At 46.5% G+C, this 22,132-nt stretch overlaps 1 protein-coding gene across 1 annotated transcript in view; it reads right to left on the reverse strand.

Annotated features, from left to right (window-relative positions):
* The window catches only part of LOC144761501 (trypsin I-P1-like), an 82,699-nt gene that overhangs the window by 47,453 nt on the left and 13,114 nt on the right, over nt 1-22,132 (reverse strand). The window contains exons 3-4 of the mRNA XM_078646830.1: nt 9,357-9,613; nt 2,344-2,367 (exon numbers count right to left, since the gene is read on the reverse strand). Of these exons, the coding sequence (XP_078502956.1) occupies nt 2,344-2,367; nt 9,357-9,613 (281 nt within the window). The remainder of the gene's footprint in view (nt 1-2,343; nt 2,368-9,356; nt 9,614-22,132) is intronic.

Raw genomic sequence — 22,132 nt, forward strand, 5'->3', positions numbered from 1 at the left:
CAGGCTGTGTTTGACTGTGATGGTAGAAGGGTAAATGTACCTTCAACGGATTTTATTGACACTATTTGTAACATTTGATTGTAAATACAATTTTAAGACCCAGATAAATGTTGGTCTATTGTGGAATTAAGCAATCCTAGTTATTAATTCAATTTGAAGTAGTCACAATAGGTGATCAAAGCATAAAGAGCAAAGAAAGCGGGTGTATGTAGAGAAATTGTATTTAATACATATTATGAGTCAAAATAGGGTACAAAAAATATCAACAATATTGCAAGAAGTACATATTATAAAAATAAATAAAAACACTTCATTGTAACAATTGCATGCGCTTTTCTTCTTTGTTGCAATTGGTACAGTGGATTTGACAAAGAAAAAGCGTAGGTCGACGTTTCGGTCTCTATAAATTAATTGCTGAGACCATCTTCAGGACAAAAAGGAAGATATATCAGAAGGCCCCTTAAGATGAGTGTGAAGCAGAATTTCTTTAGTAATGGCTGCTGTCTTCGAAATATCCCTCGCGACGTGGGAGTCTTGATTAATATGGATCAGCTTGTCGCATAGGTCCTGACTGTTCACAGAAAATAGGCACCTTAAATTCAGAAGTAAAATCTCCTTGATTGATGTGGATCAGCTCGTCGCATATTAATTTGTTTAATTTGTTTTATTGCCATTTGGTTTGAAAAATGCACCTGCCACATTCCAAAGGCTGGTGAATAAAGTCCTTACAGGTCTGGTGGCCTGTAGTGAAGCATATCTCGATTATATAGCTATCTCTAGCTCCACCGGGGAAGACCACCTGGTCCACCTGAAGAATGTTTTGGAGGCTCTGCAGAAAGCAGGCCTCACTATTAAGGTTACTAAGTGCCAGATAGGGCAGAGCAAGGTTGTGTACCAGAGCCACCTTGTGGGTGGTGGCCAGGTTCAACGACTACAAAACAAAATCCAGACCATAATGGACTGGGTTGCTCCAACTACCCGGACTCAGGTCAGAGCTTTCTTGGGCCTGCCTGGGTATTACAGGAGATTTGTAAAATGATATAGGTCTTTAGTGAGTACCTTGAATGATCTCACCTCTAAGAAAATGCCCAAGAAAGTTCAGTGGACAGTTAGCTGTCAGAAGGCATTTTATGATATCAAGCAGGCCATGTGCACTACTCCCATTCTGCAGAGTCCTGACTACTCCAATAAATGTATTGTCCAAACAGATGCATCTAGGTTGGGGGTAGAGGCTGTGTTGTCACAACTTAATGCAGAGGGTCAGGATCAACCAGTAGCTTTTATAAGCAGAAGTTAGACCCCCAGAGAGAAACGTTGGTCAGCTATAGAGAGGGAAGTCTTTGCTGTGGGCTGGGCCCTGAAGCAGTTGAGGCCATACGTGTTTGGCATTCACTTCATTGTTCAGACAGACTATAAGCCCTTCTTACGGATAAAATAGACGAAGGGTGAAAACCCCAAACTTTTGAAGTGGTCCATTTCCCTACACGGAATGGACTATATAGTGGAACATTGACCTGGGAGTAACCATGCCAATGCAGATGGACTTACCACATATTTCCAGTGAGAAAATGAAGACTCAACCGGGCAAGGTTAGTCTCACCTCCTTATGTTTGGGTGGGTTGTGTAGAAAAGTAGGATCTGCTTATTTTGGTTACCCCCACTTTTTAGGTCTCGCCTAGTGAACGCAGCACATGAGCTGCTTTGCTTGGCGAGATTCTATTGTTGTGGCCTTGGTGAGCGAAGGGAGACAAACCATGTGCGCCACAGACAGGCGATGTACGCACACATGGTTTGTCTCCTCTCTGCCTCGCACGCTCCCACCGCGCGCTTGTTTCTAGTCTCGCGGGTGTCACTTGTTGTTTGATGTGATGCTGTTTTCGACTAGTCTGACTGGGATCCTGCGAAACAGGACCCCAGTCTATCTGCTTTCTCCTTAACCTGTTTTGGTATGTACTTATGTACACTCCAGATTGGATACTGGGGTACCCTTGTCAGGCCCTAGAATATGGTACCCATGTACCCAGTGCATAGTAAGTATGGGCAAATTTTGTGGATCTGCGATCCGCAAATTGGCCAAGAATCGGCGAAAAAAATCCGCAAGTTCACGAAAAAATTTGTGAACTTTCGGATTTGCCCAGAAAAGACTGTTTCCTAGTGTGCGGGGCCAAACGGGCTGGGCTTCTATGCGTGTTCATATGCCTCTTGTGTATAAAGGGTCAGACAGCGAGCAGGGCATCATATGAGGAAAAAGCAGCCTCCTGGCGACAGGAATTGCACAGGGATCACGCTTGAGAAACTCATGGATGCAAAGACCTCCCCGAAGTATTACAGCTAATTTTCGACGGCGGAGACGGGGATAAAGCACACCTGCCCAGCCTCGACCGTGCTCACTAATGTTTTGGGCTGATTAAAACATTACAGAATTTGCGCTTCAACTCGGGCACCTGATAATCTGTAAGTGCTTCCTGTTGAGGTTTAATTGTTGTGACAGGAGCCTTGTGCCAGAATGAATCCTGCGCTTCATATTTTATCCACGAAGATGCCACCATTTTGTGCAATTCCTCTACTCAACTGGAGTACTTTCTACTGGCTAATTAGTAAGTGCTACCTCGTTGGGTAAATGTATAGTGCTTTTCCTACACTGCAGCTGCATAAAGGGCCAGAAGATTTGTCTCCAGTGACTATGTGTGCCTGTAACTTTGCCACCGCGCCAAAAGGCGCCTGGGTCCCTTGAGTGAGCTGTCCATCATAGTTGGGAAAGGGCGGGAAGACGTTTCCTACAGCTAGTGTGTGGTGTGCGGGGCCAAATGGACGGGGCTTCGATGCGTGTTCACATGCCTCTTGTGTGGGTCAGAGAGCGAGCAGGGCATCATATGAGGAGAAAGCAGCCTCCTGGTGACAGGAATTACACGGAGATCAAGCTTGAGAAACTCATGGATGCACAGACCTCCCCGAAGTATTACAGCTCATTTTCGACGGCAGAGACGGGGATAAGGCACACCTGCCCAGCCTCGACCGTGCTCACTAATGTTTTGGGCTGATTAAACATTACAGAATTTGCGCTTCAACTCGGGCACCTGATAATCTGTAAGTGCTTCCTGTTGAGGTTTAATTGTTGTGACAGGAGCCTCATGTCAGAATGAATCCTGCTCTGCATATTTTATCCACGAAGATGCCACCGTTTTGTGCAATACCTCTAATCAACTGGAGTACTTTCTACCGGCTAATCAGTAAGTGCTACCTCGTTGGGTAAATGTATAGTGCTTTTCCTACACTGCAGCTGTGTAAAGGGCCAGAAGATTTGCCTCCAGTGACCGTGTGTGCCTGTAACTTTGGCCCCTTGAGTGAGCTGGCCATAAAAAAAAAAAAATCCGCCCGCGAGCGAATTTGCGAATTTTTCTGCAATTTCGCGAGATTCGCGGATCGCGAAATTGACGAAAATCCGCAAATTTTGCAAGCGGAACGAATTTTTGGCCCAAGGGGCTCATTAGGATGGCGGACGGACTTGCGTCCGTCCGCCACCCTTGAGGAGGAGGGAACGTCCGCAGGGGCTGCGGCGTTCCCTCCGTGCTGATTAGGATGTGACCGCCAGGGTGGCGGTCACATCCTCTATTTTTATCATTGCGGCGGGTGCAGCTTCAAGCTGCACCCGCCGCAATGTTAAAAATGTTAAAAATGCATGTGTTGCATTTACATGCACAAAGCGGCAGGCACCTGCTTTGTGTACGCAAATGCAGGGGGGTACCATAGGTACCCCCCATGTGCACCCCCCACCCCCCATTCACCCAGGGGGCCCGCAACGGGCCCCCAAAGTGAATGTCCGTATGCTTTTCCATGGTGGAAAAGCCGCCGTGGAAAAGCATATTTACACCAACATCATAATATGGCGGACGGTGTCTCATAGACACCGCCTGCCATGTTATAGCTTTTCCGCCGCGGTCGGAAGCCGACCGCGGCGGAAAAGCGGCGGACGGAATTCCAGACCCACCAGCCATCCTAATTTGGCGGTGGGTCTTTGGAGTCTCCGCCTCGGTTTTTCCGCATCCTCCAGGCCGGCGGACACTTCCGCCGGCCCGGAGGATGCGGAAAAACCGCCATCCTAATGAGGCCCTAAGTGCATAGGTACCCAGAGGTCTCCCATGGGCTGCAGCATGTAGTATGCAACCCATGTAAGAACATGCAAAATGGAACTACAGGCCTGCCATTGCAGCCTGTGTAAGTTGGTGCATGCACCACTAACTAAAGATATAGGTTTACTATATCTAAGCATCACTGCAATTAAAACCTATAAGTCACCCCTATAGCAGGCATTTACAATACTAAAGGCGGGGTGCTTGGTTCTAAGTGAGAGGGTGCCCCTGCATGAGCAGGATACCCCTGCAGCCTACGGAGTCCATTCTCCAGGGTTGTCAGTGAAACAGCCATACACCAGCATAGAGGGGCATTATGCGACCGTGTGATGACCAACTCTAAAATGGCTGAAACAAACCCTATCAGTATCTGGTGTGGGTGGTATGATTCCACCCATCAGGAGCAACCCTCGTTGGCTCTCGGTGGTCCCGGTACCCAGTTCAAACCAGACTTGGAAGCTATTGGCTCCTGCTCTGGCGCGAAACTTGACAAAGGTCATTGGAGTAACTTCCCCTTTGTCCAGACCCTACCCTGGGAGGGTCCCCTGAATCTTTCCAACCCTCTCCCATGTGTACTTAAGGGCTTATCTGGCTGTAGGTCTTGAGATTCTTCGTGGACACGATTCAAACCTGAAACCACTGCATTTTGACCATCTGGGCACTCTGGACTTCGCTGGAATTCGTTTGGGGCCTGACTCCGTCTCCCTCTCAGTTTGCTGTATTGCCTGTGCACCATACAGGATCTGTGCAGGACCTGTGGAGCATCCAACACAACTGAAGATAATCTTCCTTGGAGTGAAGGAGTCACTCCCCTGCATTTGCAGGCACCGCACCACTACTGCCTGGTCTGCTGTTCCTGCGCTCCTATGGACTCCATAGGGGCCAGCAACACAGGACAGGGGTTCCTCCGTCTCTCGAGGCCCGGGCTGCACTCTCTATCAGTTTGAGGTCAGAATTCCTTGTGGGGGCTGCAATACTTGAACCCCTGTAGCACAGAGTACTTTTACAAGTGAAAGTGCTTGTTGACAATTCTGCAACAAGTGCATTGGGCTCAGAGTAGACCCAGTCTCTGGCAACTTCTCCTACAAAGATCTTCAACCACCTCACTCCAAGTGCTCTGTGGCGTGTTGTTTTGTAAAACTGCTTAAGGTCCTCTAAGACTACTGTGCCTCCGGCCTGTTGGTACACTTGAGGGTCAACTTTGTTTTCCTTGGGCTCCCCTGCTTGCTCGGGGCTTGTCCTTACTCTCCCACATTTGGTGACTCCTCTGGACCTTGCTGGTCTGAACCATGCTCTTTCTTGGTCTCCTGGGTTGGTTGCCTTTGCCAAGGCTTGTAGGTGCTCCCGCCAGACACCGACCCCTCAGCACTCAACATCCTTCGTGGGACAGCTCGCATCTGACTCCTGGTCATCCTCGATGTTGCCTGGTCCCTGCAGCTGCAGAGTCATGGGCACCGTCACCCAACCTAGAGCACCCGACATCAGTGGGAATTTGTCCGCTGAGCCCCTGGTCACTCCCAAGTGACCCAGACTCCGTCCCCTCTGCTTTCAAGTTGTCTTTGATAAGAATCCATGTTTGGATTCCAACGGACACTATTCTCCATTCCAGCAGCGGCACTTTCTCCAAGTCCTCCATTGGGTTCCACTGCGGTTTCCGACGCCACTTCAGACTTATGCACCCGGCTTCCCTGACATAGGTAACTTGGGTACTTCGGTATCCACGGGTGAGGTGCCTCTCCAACCTTCTGTCTTCCATGAGGTTTCTTCAAAGTCCACTGGGAAGGGTCCTTAAACTTTAAAATTCCAACCTTCATTTTCACATAAATTTGCACAGAGCACGCGGTCGTGTTCTCACACTGCACACATACTCCGTGGGGTCCCTATCTACTCACCTTGGGTGGTTCCTTGGGGTCCCAGCAATTCTACGTACTCTCAACACTGTCTTGATTTGAGTCATGGTTCTTATACCACTTTATTAGTATATGGTTTGGTCCCCCCGAGGGGCCCACTGTGTATTAGGGCTATTTACTGGTATTTCTTTGCTGAAGTATTGTGTGCTTTGTGTCTATCTCTGTGTAGGAGATACTGTAACTTACTAGATAGTGTTACATAATAAATACATATTTTTTATAGCTACTTTGTGGGTCTCGTTTCATTAATCTATACTATAAGATTGCATTCCGGTAAACACACTGCTTTACACTCCTTCAAGACTAAGCCCGAAGGCTGCTCTCCACAGCTACCACTTGGATAGCTTTCTTAGGTTGTCTGAGACCTCTTAAATCACCAATTGTTTGTACTTATTCAAGGTGCCAACTTTAATTAGTGGACATCATATACCAGACCAACTTCTCACACCCACCATTCCTACTCAGGAACTGTTAATTATCTGTCTGACTGCATATGGGTTGAGACAGCCCAGGCCCACTGAACAAAGAAGAACCCCAGATATTTGGAGCCAACACAGGAGGGGTTCCCCTTTGACGTTTTGGTGGCAAGGTATCCGGCAGTGATGCCAGCTAGGGGTGGGGCTAAGGCCCTCAGAGGAGCTCTTCACAGACTTGCCAGTCCGATATTGGATTGTACTAGAATGCTATGCAGGAGGGTTGGGACAGGGATGGAGGGATGATGTGGCACCCTAGGAGTGGCCAGGGGGGCCTGGTATGTAGAACTTTCACTTTTAGAGGGAGTTTCAAGTGTGAGTGGAGTGACAATGAGTAAGGCCCCGGATCTGAAAGGTGATGGCAGCAGCAACATGGACAGCTGCAAGGGCAAACCACCTGATGCCTTTGGTGGATTAAAGGCTTTGCTTGCAACTGACCTTAAGGACAAGCTGGGTGTCTCCAGGGCCATTGATGCTGGCAAACTTACACCTCCTGAGGACCAGCAAGGGGAAGGCCAGCAGTCAGGAGAGGAGGAGACTGGCACAGGAAGTCAATAAAAGCAGTTCCCACAAAGTGCATCCTTTAAAGGCAAGGACACCTGTTAAAATGCTCATGGTGGCTAGAGCTCACCCCCTAGAGTAGCCCCTGGAGTACAATGAGTCTTCAGCCCAATGGGGTGAGAGGTAGCCACCCATAAGGATTTTTTCCTTTGATCCCTGGAATGAAGCAGAGCACGTGGCACTATATTGCATCCTCAATAAATACACCCTTGGGTGTGCCAGTGCCTGGGGTTTAGCACAAGATGAATTGAATATTTTTGACCAAGTAAGGGGTGTGCGTGGTTCCCCCATACTCATTCTCAGACCGGCGGCAACCCCATCACCATGACTGGTGCTGGAATGATGGTCCTAGGACCCATCCGCAGGAAGCCTAAATCGAAGGGCAGGGGCAGACAGGAGCCACCATGCTACATCGCTCCCCAGCCGCACGCTACTCGTAGGCTGGGAGAAGAAGGACTCTCATGTCCTCTCCAACCGTCTTTAATGGAGCTCTCAAAATTGCAATGTTCTAATAAAGCTTATTTTTACATAAGGCTCTGTGACATCGTTTTTGTAATTTATAAGCACTGTAAATAACAGGTGTTAAAGAAAGTGATGCAAAGTGTCGACTACTAAAGGATAAAATCCGGAGTTGGTGCCTCTGGGTTTTGAACACATGACCTTCAATTTTCACCAGATGTCAGCAGCGTGCACTAATATCGGGTAGGAGAAAGATCTGAGAGTAACAAAGGAGTACATGTAACCTTACAGATTATTTAGACTGTGTACAATAATATAGGAGACTTGGAACTAGATCTCACCTTGAGGCTCTTCGCATCCTAAGATCTGACCCCCGCCCTTTGTTTGCTTTCTGTTTAGCCAAATTCTTAGTATGGGCTTGGCGGATTAGGTCTCTCAAGCTAAAAATAGTACACAATTAGCAAGTTGCACATTCTGTCTTACTGCCTTTAGCAGCTCTATGCATATGATGTAAATTATGAAATTGAAGTGTTTTTATATGTATTTATCTTTCTAAATTTGCTTGTCTGTAATGCTTTTTAAGATATGTGCAAAGTATCGAAATAAAGCTTGTTTCATCATCATAATATACATCACAGTATGAAGTGAATGTTACCTAGGCATTATCATATTTCAGCTTTCTTATCAGAATATTAATGAAGGTCCAAGAGTTGTAAATGTAGATTGCTGTTGTAGAGATGAAACCCCCAGCTGAAACTCCAGTAACCCCATTACCACAAGTTATTTTGTATCCTTATATTTGTTCCTTTTTGTCTGAGTCGAGGGCATGTAATCCCAAGGTAGCTGGTAAACCTCCAATCTAGTGCCCCTTGGGGAAGTCCTAGCTGGTGGCTGCATTTTTGTATCTTTCTGGTGCAGTAGCTGCTCCTAGTGCCTAGGCACCCCAGACCAGGACATACTAATGGCAGCCTCTTCCCCAGGCAAATATCAATGACGTAACCTCTAATTTGTGGGACGTATTCAAAGCGCCTCTAGGGCCATATTATCAAGAAGGGCGATAACATTATTGTTGCTTTAGTGGCAGGTAACTACCGCTAAAGTGGCGATAAGGGGCTTGATAATATGCCCTTGGGAATTCCCCTAGAAGCCCAGGTTCTGGTGTGAACCTGGGCTTCTATGGGAATTCCCAAGGGCATATTATCAAGCCCCTTATCGCCGCTTTAGTGGCAGTTTCCTGCCGCTAAAGCGGCAATAATGTTATCGCCGTTCTTGATAATACGGCCCCAAGGCTTTGGAATTTTTACTGGAGGGGTATGCCTCCAGTACAAATCGTATGCTGGGCAGCACACACTCACCTCATCCTTTCTAATGCATCAGTGCATGGGATGTCAGCAGCAGGAGGCCGTTGTCAATAAATATGATTCTCTAATGTATTCACTCCCTGAGCTACACAGCCCAGCAACTTTATTGCTGAGCCAAACATAAAATACTGGGGCCCAAATCTGCTGAAGTATTGCCTGGGGACCCTTCACAAGACAATGCAAAACATGGCGTCTATTTACTTAATGATGGGCAACACTGCATTACGTTGCATGCGTCCGTGCACACATTTGAAAATGTGGTCATTGGATTTAAAGAAATGTTATAATGAAGGGAATATGCAGGCCAGGCAGACAGGACCATACACAGAAACGTAATGAAGCATTAAGGTTATACTGAGGCACAAACGAAAAACATGGTTTGTGCACCTTTTTACAACATACATATTACCACACAAGAATTATTCCATTTTAAAGCCAGTTTACATCCATTGGTTATCTTACCACTAGATATTGTTACGCCCCATCCAGACACAGTGCACCGGGTGCCGGCGGCCACACAGTTGGTCGGCAGCGGAATCGGTTGGATATACTGGTTGTACTGTGCCGGCTTAGCTAGCTTGATCAGCATGATGTCATTATCCATAGGTTTGGTATTGTAATTCGGATGCTTGATTTGCTTCACAGCAGCTATGTCTTGTTCCGTGAAATCAGGCTTAGATCGGACTTGTTCACCAAGGCGGGCTACCATGGTGCCAGGTCTAGCAAAGGAAAATATGATTACAAATCAGAGAGAGAAAAACAGACAGTGAGAGAGAGAGAGAGAGAAACATCATGGAGAAAATACATTGTGGAATAAAAGGAGTTAATAAACGCAGTAGGGTCCAACAATAGTCAAGGAGGCAGAGGGCAAGAAATACAAGCATTGGCATAGCCAATAGATCTCGCCTTTGGGACCTTATAAGTGTTTAGCCATGCAACAATTCATGTTGTTTGACCAAGGATATTGGGCTGGATAACCAAACACCTATAAGATCCCAAAGGCGAGACCTATTGGCTATGCCAATGCTTGTTGAAACTCAGGAGCAGCAACATTGTCGTGGTGTCACTAGGGCTTTAAGAGGAAGCTTTTTCAATGTTATATATAAACCATAGTTGCTGCTTATTTATCTTATGCAACTAACAACCATTGACAAAGCCAATAGTCCCGACTTGTAGGTGCCATGTTACTTGTTGTATCATATATATCTGGATGCAATGACAGAAACAGCAAAGTACCAGTCAGGTGGCACACTATGCTAAGCACAAACTGTTAGCTTATGTGTTTTTAAGCTACACCCTTAATTACGACCACGCCCCTTTCGAGACTTCCCAGTTTTTTCATCACAATTAAAGCCCTGACTGGAACAGGAAGTCGCTGTAGCCCATGTGTCCTGCTACTGTTATAAAGCGCTCTGATGCCTTTGGGCCACGTCCGCACAAAATTAAATTGCAATAATAAAATAAAAGTAAGAAGTCTAAAGCACCCTAGTTGCACCTTCTTGCACGTGGATGTTACCTGAACATTAATTTGCAGTACTAGCGTTTTCTCTCACTCTCGCAGATGTTCGCCCTCTCTGCTCACTGCCCCTCCCACCCCCTCTGAGTCGGGACGCATGGCCTGTGTGTATTGGGTGTACGCAGGCATGACAAGGGAGCCCAGTGAAGGGAGGGGGAAGCGGAGGGAGGATGCAAAACAAGCTTATGGGATACCTAACTGTAAGCAGCCCGCACCGGCTGCTGCCTTATCTCTGCTGCTACAAAGGGGGTCTGCGCGCACTGCCCTGCGAGACAAGGGGTTCTTCAGGAGAACGCAGCAGGGGCTGAGGCCCCCCCGCAAGCAAAGGGTGCACATACCCATTCACAGATGCATCCCTGTCGGCTCTGACTGGCCGACACTGGATATTTTGACTTAGTTTGCATGGAGCGCGCGGGATGAACGATGCCAAGCAGGGAGGTGAGTCAGACTCCACGCAGGATTCCATTGCAGGTGGTGCGTCGTCTTAATTCAATGACGAAAAAGATAGGGGATACATATAATTCCACAACACAGGCCCCTAGTAGGGGCTGTGTTGTGAGGGGTGGCTTGTTTTGTGTGACAGTATCAAAAAGAAAATTCCTTTCTGTGTTGTTAGCTTTTTAGGTGGCCTATGGGCTACACACAAATATCAACTTTTTGTGCTGTATAGTGACACGGATAATTATTGTAGTACGACACTGAAGTTCATTTTAACTCTCAAATTTTATTCTTTACACATTTTCTTTTTTTGTAATCCACATATTATATAACATTTTTCCACTCATATACTCTGGTACAAGTTCCACACTTCCTGTAACATTTCCTTTTACAATTCAAAACTCAGAAAAAGTAATTCATACAGTGTAGATAAATTTGAACATGAATCACAATTCAATAAATAACATCCTAATAATCAATATTAAAACCAGCAGAAAAAATCCTTTGTCGACGCGTTTCGGTGCTTTGTTCTCAATCTTATAACACCTTGTTCAGGACAGAGCTTTACTTAAAAACAGTGTTTCTTCATTCTAAAAAAACGAATAGATACAGTTAGTATGATTTGTCTCATTGAGAGAGAATTTCATTCTATCTTTGCGTGTCATAATTTTTACCGTGTCACTACTATGTATTTATTCATATTATGTAAATCAGCATTCTTACTTAGGTTATCTTGCCATAAAACCTTCACTTGGGGTTCTGGACCTTTAGTATTTATGTATTCATGGTCCTCCTCGTGGACGCTACCAATGTGTATGTTCCACGGCTTCTATAATAATGAGGGAAGACTTTTTAGTGATTTGACCTCTTGTAAATTATAAGAGGAAGAGTTTTGATTCCGTTTAGTAACACTTACTTTAATGGAGAGACTAATGTTCTCTGTGTCTATTTTCTTTACTGCGACTTTCAATCTGCGCAGGGTCTTGTGTCAATACGGGCCCAATTAATGCCTGCGAAATTTAAAGGGTCCTGTTATTCATTTTTGTCTGTGTCTCTTTGGTCATCTGTATCTTATCTGAGCACTACTTCATGATCTTACATACCGTTAAAATCTTATTGCAGTCACTCGACAAGACTTGACTTTCTTAGGAGTTCCTCGCATCTCGATATCGTCCGAAGGTTATTTCACTGTTCTCCCTCTATTCGATCGATTTCTGCTTCTGAGTGCTCCTGTTATCTCCTAAGGACATGAAGCATTCTTGTTGAGCGTCTAGTCCTATTTAACATATTCAGGGATATTTCAGCTCTAAGACGCGCCTCCTCCTACTGCCTTGCCTCAATCCAGCGATAAGATCGCTGCTTATTATTAGGCATATTGAGGTCATGGGCCATTAGAACACTGTTCATGTTTCTTTAAAGCCTAAACAGATGCTCGGCGTTCTATACAATTCTGAGGCAAGACATCCTCTTGAGATAACATCGCGCAATGTTTTTAAATATATATGAATCCAGGGTCGGAGCCCTGCGCATTTAGAATTTTTCAGACGTGGCGTCCCCTTGATGTAAGATCATAGGAAAATCACGTTGTTAAAGTTAATGAGCCAAACTATGCCGGTTCGTGTTTCTTTAAAACCCGAGCCGTGTCCCCGCGTTTTATGAACTTTTGCGAACAAGGCATCCTTTTAAGATAAAGTCGTGCTATGTTAAATATGTATGTACATCCAGGGTCATTCTATGGACTGTTATGACGAGGCATCCCCTTGGGGTTAGATCGCGTTATAAGTCATGCAGTCCACCCCTTCCCTCACACGATTTTTTCTGCTGGTTTTAATATTGATTATTAGGATGTTATTTATTGAATTGTGATTCATGTTCAAATTTATCTACACTGTATGAACTATTTACTCTTAGTTTTGCATTGTAAAAGGAAATGTTACAGGAAGTGTGGAACTTGTACCAGAGTATATGAGTGGAAAAATTTTATATAATATGTGGATTACAAAATGGTTTTAATATAATTTTATTTTTTTAAAGAATACAATTTGAGAGTTAAAATGAATTTCAGTGTCGTACTGCAATAATTATCTGTGTTACTATACAGCACAAAAAGTTGATATATGTGTGTAGGCCCATAGGCCACCTAAAAAGCTAACAACACAGAAAGAAATTTTCTTTTTGATACTGTTGATACCCAGTCCTTTCTGGTTTTCTGGGAAACTCTCTTCTTTAAAAGTTGTTTTGTGTGACGTCAGAAAGGAGTGCTGAGCTATCCTGCTCAGAGCTGAACTCCATGTAGCTTTTTGTAAGGAAGCGAATACACTTTTCGCCCGCTCATTGAATTAAATGCCTGTTCTGTCTTGTGGCTGCTTTTTCATAGGGCAGGGGGCGGCGAGGGAGTGCTACTGCAGACTCCATTCAAATAAAAACAAGCTGCCCAGGAAAGTGGGGCGGACATGCAAACAAGTGCGGGCGGTTTTCTTTTCTTTTTTCCTGCCTTAAAGATGAAGAGGGGGTCATTGCAGCATCTCCAGAGGCTGGGGTGCAGCAAACCTGGCACACTCATCCCTATCTGTAAACTCTTATTTGTGTGTGAGTATCTCATTTTATTTGCAATGTTTACAGTTTTTGCATCCTTGCTTAAAAATGCAAGTATTTCTATGTTTCAGTTATACAAAGTCTAGGTGCACGCACCTCGCGCTAAAAGTAAAAAAAAAAATTGGTGGCAAAAGTGAATGCGTTTCCCTTGCAGGAGCGAGCAGCACCTAGAGCGATAATTGCTAACACATGGTGCCAAAGCTCGCTCCCACAAGGGAATTGCCAAACATGCATGCGTTGCCATTGAAAGCATTGCAAAGAGTGCTCGTTTTTAGGGCGAAAAGTGAATAGATTCCAAAAGGTCTTTGACCTATGCCTCACATGTGCGATGCGTAGGCGAGACCTAAAAAACGAAAAATTAGGGGAAAAGTAAGAAGGTCAGAAGTAGGATTATATAAATGTTCTGTAAGTGGCCTTAATGGGAACACTGGGGTATCAGCCAACTGCTCCAGAAACCCTGGTCAACAATTTATGATGGAGATGACTAGGGCAGATAACTTTAGCTCCTGTATACAGGAACTTAAAAACAAGAACAGAAAAAGACTGACATGTGGGAAGCACAATAAAATGACAGTAAAATGCCAAATGTTCTGCATGGCATGCTCTCCCTAACATAGCCAATTTTATGAAAAACTGTAAATGACAGGCCTTCGTAGGAAACAGCCCACTTGCAGCTTTTCTTTAAAATAAAATCTGTCCAATGGAGAGCACTAAAACAGAAACAAGCTCAGCTTAACGGTGGCACTATGCCAGTTTCTATCTTAATTGTTGCATACCTCTTTTGAAATGTACTGATCTCTTTTTGAAATTTCATTTATGCGCAGTTTTCCTGACCCTGAGAGTGGGCAGAAAGCAAACTATCCACTGTCAAGTATGATTTGTTTTAATAATCTTAGTCATTTGCTGAAAAAGGCTTCAGGTTATTGAGAATGGGTTGGAGAATGTGACAAAAGCCCATGATTAGGCTCCCAGTTTTCCGTTTTTACAGGTTTTTATTGATAATTACAGACAGGAAAGAATATGCTTCCTGACTGTATTTATTTTTAAAAGCGGAAAAATACTGAAAATTGTGCTTCTTGTGACTGACTCGCCATGCTCTTTTGCCTGAGCAGGCAGAGTGCATGTCCAGTTAAAAAACAGGATGAGATTTGCTTAAACACAAAATATGTTAATGCAGGTATGAAGTTTAAAGATAATATTTACCTGTGGGTGAAATATTTTGTTATATTTGGCAGCTTAATTTGCTAAAACGCGACAGACATCAAAGGCTGAGTGCATATTCATCAGTTGAATAAATGTAGAAGTGTACCATTTTACAACTCCATTTATTCTCAAAACGCAAAATAAATACGATAAATACCAACAAGGTGGCCAAAAAATAAATACAGATACATACAGACGGAAATGTTAACAAAATAAATACCATAAAACCGGGCCATGATTAACGCTTGTGCCCAGTACCTGCTGCACAAGTTTTGCTTGGCCAAGAGAAGGGTCTGGTCTGCAGTCAGTGAATCTGGATCAAGGGCTTGGCTAGAGGCCACGTCTGCCACATCAAGCAGCTATGCTCAATGTGCACGGCTTATGACCTATATAAAGGAAGAACTGGATATTTACACAAAGGTCAAAAGACAAAGGCCATACTCGATGGGTACCGCCAGCTTGCCTACTCCCTGCACTTAGTACCCACAGACCACGCACAGTGTACTGTGAGCATGGCCATAATTTAATCTGCAGGTCTGTATGTGTTGAAAACCTTTGAAATGCACTAACAAAAGAGACTATATTCATAACCCTCGCACTTGCCCCATACCTCCCCATCCGCGCATTTCACATTTCCCCCATACTGTAGTCCTGATTCTGCAAAAGAACCAACGTACACTTTTCTTTTGTGGTGGTCATTTGTTGGCCGCAATTTATTTGGAGGACAAGGTAATCTGGGCAGCATTGCTCATTCTGTTTTTAACCCGCAGTTTTAAATTTCGTTTTTCTGTCTGGGGGAAAGTCTAATTGTATGTTTTGGCTCTCACCTCATCCAGGTCAATAGAGCTGACTCTCCGGTCCACCGCAACCGCACTCGGCGATTGTTTGAGTGGAGAGAGATCATTGTTGAGTCTTTCTACAGTGGGCACTAGTGGAGCGCTCTAGTAGCCAGGGCATAAATTCATCAGCTGAGCGAGCGCGCTTCGAGGACAAGGTACTCTGGGCAGCATTGCTCATTCTGTTTTTAACCCGCAGTTTTAAATTTCGTTTTTCTGTCTGGGGGAAAGTCTAATTGTATGTTTTGGCTCTCACCTCTTCCAGAGCAATTTAGCCGACTCTCTGGTCCATTGCACCCGCACTCGGTGATTGTTTGAGTGGAGAGAGATCATTGTTGAGTCTTTTGACAGTGGGCACTTGTAGAGCGGTTAGCACTCTAGTAGCTAGGGCATAAATTTATCAGCCAGAGCGAGCGCTCAGTGGACGTGTGCAGCGGGCACGCGCAGCGGGCGTGCCACCTGCGCTCCGAAGGCAAGCCCGTCTGCGCCCATCCGCGCCGGGATGCTGCCAGCTGACCAAGAATGCTGCCGGTTTTGCAGCCGGTATCTTCCATCTGCAGAATAATCTAAACACGAGATTCACTACTGACATTTAGATGGCGATCTCCCTGTCTGGGGGGGGGGTAATAATAAAATCCAGGTAGCCGATGGCAACCGGCTGATAGGAGCTGAGGAGTGTGCATGGTGTGGGTGGGCCTTGGTTACACAGCAATCTGCCTCCCTCAACTCCTATCCTTCATCCTGCAACCAGCCAATATATATCACTCAGAATGGGAGCACAGAGAAACAGAGTATGGAAGGACAGAGATCACTGATGCATGCGAGGGCTATATTTGAATGCCAGATCGATCCCTAAGCATGTGGCTGAAATCTGGGACCTGTTGGATGACACTCATCCTGATATATGTCTTTTCAACAAAACATGGCTCAATAAGGATGCCACTCTGGTGCTGGCAGTGGACTTTTCGGTAGGCTATGTGGTCACCCGGGTGGATAGACCTTGTAGACGGGGTGGGGGATAAGTTATCACCACACGACTCCCTTATTACATTAAGACTTTGGATACAGTTTCTTCCCCAAATCTAGAGCTCCTGATATTTAGAGTAGAGTAGAGTGTGATCAAGTCATTCAGTGGATGGGAGCTTTAGTATATCACCCTCCGGGTGGCAGCAAGAAAGAGTTTTGCACATCATTACTAGATAGACTGGCTCCACACACCTTGAACACCAACACACTCCTAGTGATTGGAGATTTTAACTATCATCTAGAGACTCTCTCTAATATAGATTCTGCCAGTTTAGTGGCAGCTATGGAATCTCATGACCTGTCATTAGAAAGTTACTGGCCCCACTCATAGTGCAAGACATGTGTTGGATGCTGTTTTTTCTAACATACCTGAGCTAGGAGTTGACCCCCTCAAACTTTAGGCTGGACTGATCATGCAGCATTAAGCTTCATGATGTCGTCTGTTACCCCAGTCGCATGCTTGCAAGGCTGGAAGGAACTTCGTAGACCTTGGTCAAGGGTCACTTCTGTTGCCTTTGGCCAAGTCTACAGCGCCCCTTCATTTAAAGTGGATGATAACCCTAATTCAGCCTGGACAAAGCTGGAGGGCGCGATGTTAGAAGCCCTGGATGTTATAGCTCCTTTCAAAAGGGTAACAATTCAGGAGAGAGAACTACTGGCCCCCTGGTATTCGGACACCCTCAAGAAGGAGAAGGCTACGGTAGGGCCTTGGAGAGGAAATGGGGGAAATCTAAGGCAGAGTCAGATGAACAACTCTACTGGAGGGCACATAGAGCCTATCTTAATAGCTGCAACGCAGCAAGAAGAACACATCTGGGCGTGCGTATTATAGAGGCTAAAAACTCCTCTAAGGAATTATTTATTATCTTAAAGGAATTTACTAACCCGAAGGCTAACAATCCATCACCAACTCCCACTCAGGAACTGTGTGTCAATCTAGCCAAACATTTCACCCAGAAGATCGATTTAATTTATCGATCTTTTGACTTAGCGGAAGGAGATCGGGTGGAAGACCATCTGCCCTTAGACTTGCCGCATGAAACGGATTCTCCTTTTGGGCTTGATTCCTTCTTGCACGTCACAAACGAGCAAGTCGGCTCTTTACTCAGCCTCGTAAAATCAGGTTCTTCATTAGATCCTGCTCCACCGATGGTTGTGTCAGCACTCAGTTCGGTCTTAGCTGACGTGCTTGCTAAGTTATATACCATCTTGCTAGATACTGCTATATTCCCGAGCAAGTGGAAGAATGCACTGGTTAAACCACTGCTTAAAAAAGTGCTAGCGGACCCAACTGACTTACAAAACTACAGACCAATCTCGCTCCTCCCTAGCTGCGCCAAGGTAATGGAGTCACTGGTGAATCAACAGCTATCCTACCATCTGGAGCAAAATAACCTTCTGGATCCTTCCCAGTCCGGCTTCCGTGCGTCATATAGCACGGCTGCACTACTAAAGGTCACGGACACCATAAGGCTGACATTGGATAGAGGGACTCCAGTGATCTTAGTTCTTCTTGATCTGTCAGCAGCCTTTGACACCATCTCTCACAAGATACTGCTGGACAGATTGGGAGGGATTGGTGTCAGGGGCCTGGCTCTCAAATGGATTCAAAGCTACCTATCGGGACGCACCCAGAGCATCCAGCTGGACTCTTTCGCGTCACAGACGATAGGGATGGACAGGGGAGTCCCTCAGGGATCGGTCCTGAGTCCCACCCTATTCAATGTGTACGTGACTCCCCTTGCTGATATCATTAGAGGCCAAGGGTTTGAAACCATCTCATATGCTGACGACACACAGCTAATTGTCCCCATTGAGGAGGACATGATGTAATGGATGAGGAAGAACTTTTTACAGCTCAACTCCTCTAAAACGGAGATATTACTGTTCGGGAAGGCCGAGACTATCTGGTCCCCCGAATGGTGGCCTGCTGAGATGGGAGAAGCTCCCTCTCCTAAAAACTGGGCTAAGAACCTCGGCATTAGGATAGATAACAAACTATCAATGGAGGAGCAGGTGAAGACACTGTCAGGCACCTGCTTCGGCACAATGAAGATGCTCAGGAAGATCTTCCCTTGGATTCCCCTCTCCACCACGAAAACCCTTATCCAGTCACTCCTGGTGAGTCGACTTGATCACAGCAACTCATTGTTCGTGGGAATAAGGGAAGATCTACTATCTAGACTACAGGTGGTGCAGAACACAGCACCCCACCTTGCTCTCAACAAACTGGTGCGGACTCCTTCTGCCCCCCTTCTGAGCCAGCTCCACTGGCTCCCGGTTAGGAAGCGAGCTATCTTTACGATGCTCTGCATGGTCTTAGAGCACTACAGGGAAAAGGACCCGCCGACCTTAAAAATAAACCCATTTTGTACCAACCGGTCTGACAGCTAAGATCATGTAACTGCAATCTCCTGTCATCCAAAGAATTCACAGGGTTAAGATGGGGGGAAGAGCCTTTTCCCATCTGGCTGCCAGTCACTGGAATAGTCTGCCACAGAACATTAGGGCCTGTGTGGAACCAACCAGTTTTAGGAAACTACTTAAGACCTGGCTGTTTTAGATGAGTATGACCAAGGATTACCCACTTCTCGAAGCGCCAAGAGATCCCCCTGGGGATGATTCGCTTGCGCTCTATAAATGAGTAAAAAAAAAATAATAATAATAAAAAAAAAAAAATACATTGGAATACAATGACAATATGCATAAACTTTGTACTTTTTGCTGTCTAGTCTCTCTTGGCCCTTCTGGGTCGTTTTTCTTTGGTAGGTTGGGTTTGGGCTCTCTTTGTGCATTTGAGGGAGTAGCTTCCGTCCCCGGAGTTAGGCCACGACTCGCTACCTTGTCCGACTCTTGTTATGCCCTGTCTCCGTTTGCTACCCCCCTCTTTGGTAAGCCGCCTCACCCAGCGTGAGGCATCTGAAGGTGAGTAGTCTTACCTGCTGCCCTTAGCCCAGCTCTCCTAGCGTGAGGCATCCCAAGGTTAGTGGTCCAATTCTGGCACACAGCCCTCCGGTGTGCCTCCTTACCAACCATTATCCGCATAGTTCTCTATTCGCTTGTATTTGCTCAACAGCACTGCGACATTGCTGTTCCATAAGTGTGGGCAAAGATTCTGCTAGTGGTGCTGCTCCCCCGCTCCGGCCGTAAACATGGAGCTTACCTGATGGAGCAGTCCTTATATCCCCCCCTTGGTCATTCTGCCTAGCCGCTGTCTTCTCCCCATTGGCTGGTTTGTATGTTGCTTGGGCCCTCATTGGCCCGGGGGCAGTGCCTGTTTGGCGGTCACCGCAGGGGGACGGGAGGCGAGGCCAGTTTTCGCGCCTTGTGCTTCTGCGCTAATTGCAAACAAAACAATGATGGACAGAATGTGGATCAATGTCACACATTCACCCCAGTCCAAAGATCTGGGCCCAAATCCATCGTTTTTCCACTCCACACCACCCTGGGTTAGACAATGGCGATATGCAAATCAGCGCTGACCCTGTGCCCCATGGGAACAGTCCAGTCCGAACTACAAAAGCCATGTCCTTCCCAGAACGGAAACAAGCATCCGAGGACCGGCCCGGTTTCGAGGTAACACCTCTCATCAGCCCGGCTAGCTTGATTCCAGTGGTGTGGAGTGCCTGGGACTCACGTCTGAGCATCCCCAGTACACTTAGAGCGGTAATTGCAAACAAAACAATGATGGACAGAATGTGGATCAATGTCACACATTCACCCCAGTCCAAAGATCTGGGCCCAAATCCATCGTTTTTCCACTCCACACCACCCTGGGTTAGACAATGGTGATATGCAAATCAGCGCTGACCCTGTGCCCCATGGGAACAGTCCAGTCCGAACTACAAAAGCCATGTCCTTCCCAGAAGGGAAACAAGCATCCGAGGACCGGCCCGGTTTCGAGGTAACACCTCTCATCAGCCCGGCTAGCTTGATTCCAGTGGTGTGGAGTGCCTGGGACTCACGTCTGAGCATCCCCAGTACACTTAGAGCGGTAATTGCAAACAAAACAATGATGGACAGAATGTGGATCAATGTCACACATTCACCCCAGTCCAAAGATCTGGGCCCAAATCCATCGTTTTTCCACTCCACACCACCCTGGGTTAGACAATGGCGATATGCAAATCAGCGCTGACCCTGTGCCCCATGGGAACAGTCCAGTCCGAACTACAAAAGCCATGTCCTTCCCAGAACGGAAACAAGCATCCGAGGACCGGCCCGGTTTCGAGGTAACACCTCTCATCAGCCCGGCTAGCTTGATTCCAGTGGTGTGGAGTGCCTGGGACTCACGTCTGAGCATCCCCAGTACACTTAGAGCGGTAATTGCAAACAAAACAATGATGGACAGAATGTGGATCAATGTCACACATTCACCCCAGTCCAAAGATCTGGGCCCAAATCCATCGTTTTTCCACTCCACACCACCCTGGGTTAGACAATGGCGATATGCAAATCAGCGCTGACCCTGTGCCCCATGGGAACAGTCCAGTCCGAACTACAAAAGCCATGTCCTTCCCAGAACGGAAACAAGCATCCGAGGACCGGCCCGGTTTCGAGGTAACACCTCTCATCAGCCCGGCTAGCTTGATTCCAGTGGTGTGGAGTGCCTGGGACTCACGTCTGAGCATCCCCAGTACACTTAGAGCGGTAATTGCAAACAAAACAATGATGGACAGAATGTGGATCAATGTCACACATTCACCCCAGTCCAAAGATCTGGTCCCAAATCCATCGTTTTTCCACTCCACACCACCCTGGGTTAGACAATGGCGATATGAAAATCAGCGCTGACCCTGTGCCCCATGGGAACAGTCCAGTCCGAACTACAAAAGCCATGTCCTTCCCAGAACGGAAACAAGCATCCGAGGACCGGCCCGGTTTCGAGGTAACACCTCTCATCAGCCCGGCTAGCTTGATTCCAGTGGTGTGGAGTGCCTGGGACTCACGTCTGAGCATCCCCAGTACACTTAGGGCGGTAATTGCAAACAAAACAATGATGGACAGAATGTGGATCAATGTCACACATTCACCCCAGTCCAAAGATCTGGGCCCAAATCCATCGTTTTTCCACTCCACACCACCCTGGGTTAGACAATGGCGATATGCAAATCAGCGCTGACCCTGTGCCCCATGGGAACAGTCCAGTCCGAACTACAAAAGCCATGTCTTTCCCAGAACGGAAACAAGCATCCGAGGACCGGCCCGGTTTCGAGGTAACACCTCTCATCAGCCCGGCTAGCTTGATTCCAGTGGTGTGGAGTGCCTGGGACTCACGTCTGAGCATCCCCAGTACACTTAGAGCGGTAATTGCAAACAAAACAATGATGGACAGAATGTGGATCAATGTCACACATTCACCCCAGTCCAAAGATCTGGGCCCAAATCCATCGTTTTTCCACTCCACACCACCCTGGGTTAGACAATGGCGATATGCAAATCAGCGCTGACCCTGTGCCCCATGGGAACAGTCCAGTCCGAACTACAAAAGCCATGTCCTTCCCAGAACGGAAACTGCGCGCCAAAAACTGGCCCAGAGCTGGATTGTCACGGGGAGGCACGGCGATCGTTATGGTGCCAGCTCTTGAGCCCGCTTCATGTGCAGCCTCTGCAATAACCCTCGC

This window comes from Lissotriton helveticus, chromosome 6, assembly GCF_964261635.1.
Source record: "Lissotriton helveticus chromosome 6, aLisHel1.1, whole genome shotgun sequence".
NCBI classification, from domain to species: domain Eukaryota; kingdom Metazoa; phylum Chordata; class Amphibia; order Caudata; family Salamandridae; genus Lissotriton; species Lissotriton helveticus.